At 43.3% G+C, this 3,183-nt stretch overlaps 1 protein-coding gene across 1 annotated transcript; it reads left to right on the top strand.

Annotated features, from left to right (window-relative positions):
* Positions 1 to 799: 799 nt before the first annotated feature.
* Positions 800 to 1,741, top strand: LOC112578212 (olfactory receptor 1J4-like). The gene has a single exon (XM_025262446.3). The coding sequence runs from the start codon at positions 800 to 802 to the stop codon at positions 1,739 to 1,741; it is 942 nt and encodes a 313-aa protein (XP_025118231.3).
* Positions 1,742 to 3,183: the final 1,442 nt, after the last annotated feature.

Below are 3,183 nucleotides of genomic sequence, written 5' to 3'. Positions count from 1 at the left end.
CAGTTCTCATGCTAGTACCTAAAGACAAGGGGAGAAGGCATATCATGGCTTATCAGTTTGACTCTTGATAACAACTCTTTATTATGGGTGTGCCTATTCATGGGGTCAGGAGAGTTTGTTGGATCAAGAGAAGATTAGATAATGATAAATATGAGTACTAGTAAAAAAAAATATGTGACTGACAGTAATATTTTTACTTTGTAAAGCAGTGATATTGCAAGGCTGAGATCTAAGACCCTCTGAGTTCAATCAAGAGATATGATTCTTTTCTGTTCAGCCTTTATACATAATGTAAACTTTGGCAATGTATTTTTCATCCACTTCCCTGTGAGAATTTGTTGTTGAAACTTCCTCCCTATACTTTACTTAGGAAGGGATTTTGAAGTCAGATTTCAAAAAATCATTATGTCACAATCTGAAGGTCAAACCATAGGATTGTTCTTAAATGTACAGAAACAGAATAGAAATTAGGGAGATTTTAACTTACTATCTATCCCTCTACTCAGATGCGGTGACATTTTCTCTTTGCTGAAAAGACACAGCTGCAAATTATGACTTAAAGGTGGTCTCTCTCCTAGAAGATGGAAAAATGCCACTGAGCCAGTTTCTGTTTTGTATCAAACCTCTTCTTGGTTGGTAAATTCCCTGTTTTACGTGGTAATGCCATACATTTTAGGGTTTTGCAGGGACATGGCAAAGCAGGAAGACACTGACATTCACCAGCAGAAAGGACTCATTATTATCTGCCTCTGTAGTGAAAATTTACTATCCTTTTGTTCACAACAGACAGGAAAGGAGCATGAAGAGGGAGAAAAATAGCAGCGTATCAGAGTTCCTCCTCCTGGGGCTCCCCATCCGGCCAGAGCAGCAGGGCGTGTTCTTCGCCCTCTTCCTGGGCGTGTACCTGACCACGGTGCTGGGCAACCTGCTCATCCTCCTGCTCATCAGGCTGGACGCTCGCCTCCACACCCCCATGTACTTCTTCCTCAGCCACTTGGCCCTCACTGACGTCTCCTTTTCATCTGTCACCATCCCTAAAATGCTGATAAACATGCTTACTCGGGATCAATCCATCCCCTATGCAGGGTGCGTAACACAGATGTATTTCTTCCTCTTTTTTACTGATCTGGATAATTTCCTGCTCACCTCAATGGCCTATGATCGGTACGTGGCCATCTGCCACCCTCTCCACTACAGCACCGTCATGGGACAGGGGCTGTGCACCTTACTAGTAACTGTGTCTTGGATTCTCTCCTGTTTCAATGCCCTGTGTCACACCCTCCTCCTGACCTGGCTGTCCTTTTGTGCTGACCACAGCATCCCCCATTTCTTCTGTGACCTTGATGCCCTGCTGAAGCTCTCTTGCTCAGACACATCCCTCAATGAGCTGGCCATTTTCACAGCAGGAGTGGTCGTCATCATCCTGCCATTAATATGCATCCTGACCTCTTATGGACACATTGGGGCCACCATCCTGAAAGTCCCCTCCACCAAGGGGATCTGCAAAGCATTGTCCACATGTGGCTCCCACCTCTCTGTGGTGTCTCTGTATTATGGAACAATTATTGGGCTGTATTTTTTCCCCTCATCTAGCACCTCCAGGGACAAGAGCACCATTGCCTCTGTGATGTACACAGTGGTCACTCCACTGCTGAACCCCTTCATTTATAGCCTAAGGAACAGGGACATGAAGGGGGCCCTGGAGAGACTCTTGCACAGGGTGAAAGTCTTGTCTCAATGATGTTTGCTCATCTTTATAACAGCCATGTGTGTTCACAAAACCTCAGATCCTATATCCCTAGATTTGAGCCCAGCATGGAATAAATCCTCAGTAAATGTTTGATAGTTGAATTGCATTCCTTTACAATTATGTCTATTTCCTAACAGTTCATTATCATAAATTTGGAATTTTGAGTTTAGGTTCTTGATTTTTGATCTTGTCTATTAGGCTGAGAATTTATAGCTCTTAGTACTTATGTCTCTCCTAGTATTTCCTGGGAATTTATTTCTTTTTTTAAATGCATTTAATTATTCATTTATTTTTTTTAATTGGAGGATAATTGCTTTACAATATTTTGTTGGTTTTTGCTATACAGCAACATGAATAAGCTCTAAGTATATGTATATTCTCTCTCTTTTTATCCTCCCTCCAACTCTCCCCATGCTTTGCAGCCCTCTAGGTCATCACAGAGTACCACACTGAGTGTCCTGTGCTATGGAGCAGTTTCTCACTGGCAATCTAATTTACACATGGTAGTGTATGCATGTCAGTGGTACTCTCTCAGTTTTTCCCACCCTCTCCTTCCCCCTGAGCAAACTCTGTGAAGGACAGGGGAGAATGCTATGCTGTAGTCCACGGTCTTGGAAAGAGTCAGACAAGACTTAGCAACTGTAACAACAACTCCTCCTCCAACTGTGTCCAGAAATTCATTCTCTATGTCTGCTTCTCTATTCTTGCCTGTGAAATGAGTTCATCACTACCATTTTTTCTCTATTCCATGTGTAGACATTAACATAAAATATTTAGTTTTCTCTTTCTGACTTTTTTCACTCTATATGTCAGACCCAGACACTATGTAGACCCATCCACGTCCCAGCAATGGCACAGTTTTGTTTGTTTGTGGCTGTATAGTATTCCATTGTATACATGTGCCACATCTTCTTTATCTGTTCCTCTGTCAGTGGACTTTTACTACTGTGTATAAAATAGATAATTAATGAGAATATACTGTATAGCACAGGGAACTCTACTCAAAGTTCTGTGGTGACCTAAATGGGAAGGAAATTTTAAAAAGAGGGGTATACAGTTCAGTTCAGTTCAGTTCAGTCACTCAGTCATGTCTGACTCTTTGAAACCCCATGAATTGCAGCATGCCAGGCCTCCCTGTCCATCACCAACTCCTGGAGTTCACCCAAACTCATGTCCATAGAGTCGGTGATGCCATCCAGCCATCTCATCCTCTGGCGTCCCCTTCTCCTCCTGCCCCCAATCCCTCCCAGCACCAGGGTCTTTTCCAATGAGTCAGCTTTTCGCATGAGGTGGCCAAAGTATTGGGGTTTCAGCTTCAGCATCAGTCCTTCCAATGAACACCCAGGACTGATCACCTTTAGGATGGACTGGTTGGATCTCCCTGGAGGCCAAGGGACTCTCAAGAGTCTTCTCCAACACCACAGTTCAAAAGC

The sequence above is a fragment of the Bubalus bubalis genome, chromosome 12 (assembly GCF_019923935.1).
Source record: "Bubalus bubalis isolate 160015118507 breed Murrah chromosome 12, NDDB_SH_1, whole genome shotgun sequence".
In the NCBI taxonomy this organism is placed as follows: Eukaryota; Metazoa; Chordata; class Mammalia; order Artiodactyla; family Bovidae; genus Bubalus; species Bubalus bubalis.
The sequence above is the reverse complement of the archived record's forward strand: the minus strand, read 5'-3'. Positions and strand labels throughout refer to the sequence as shown.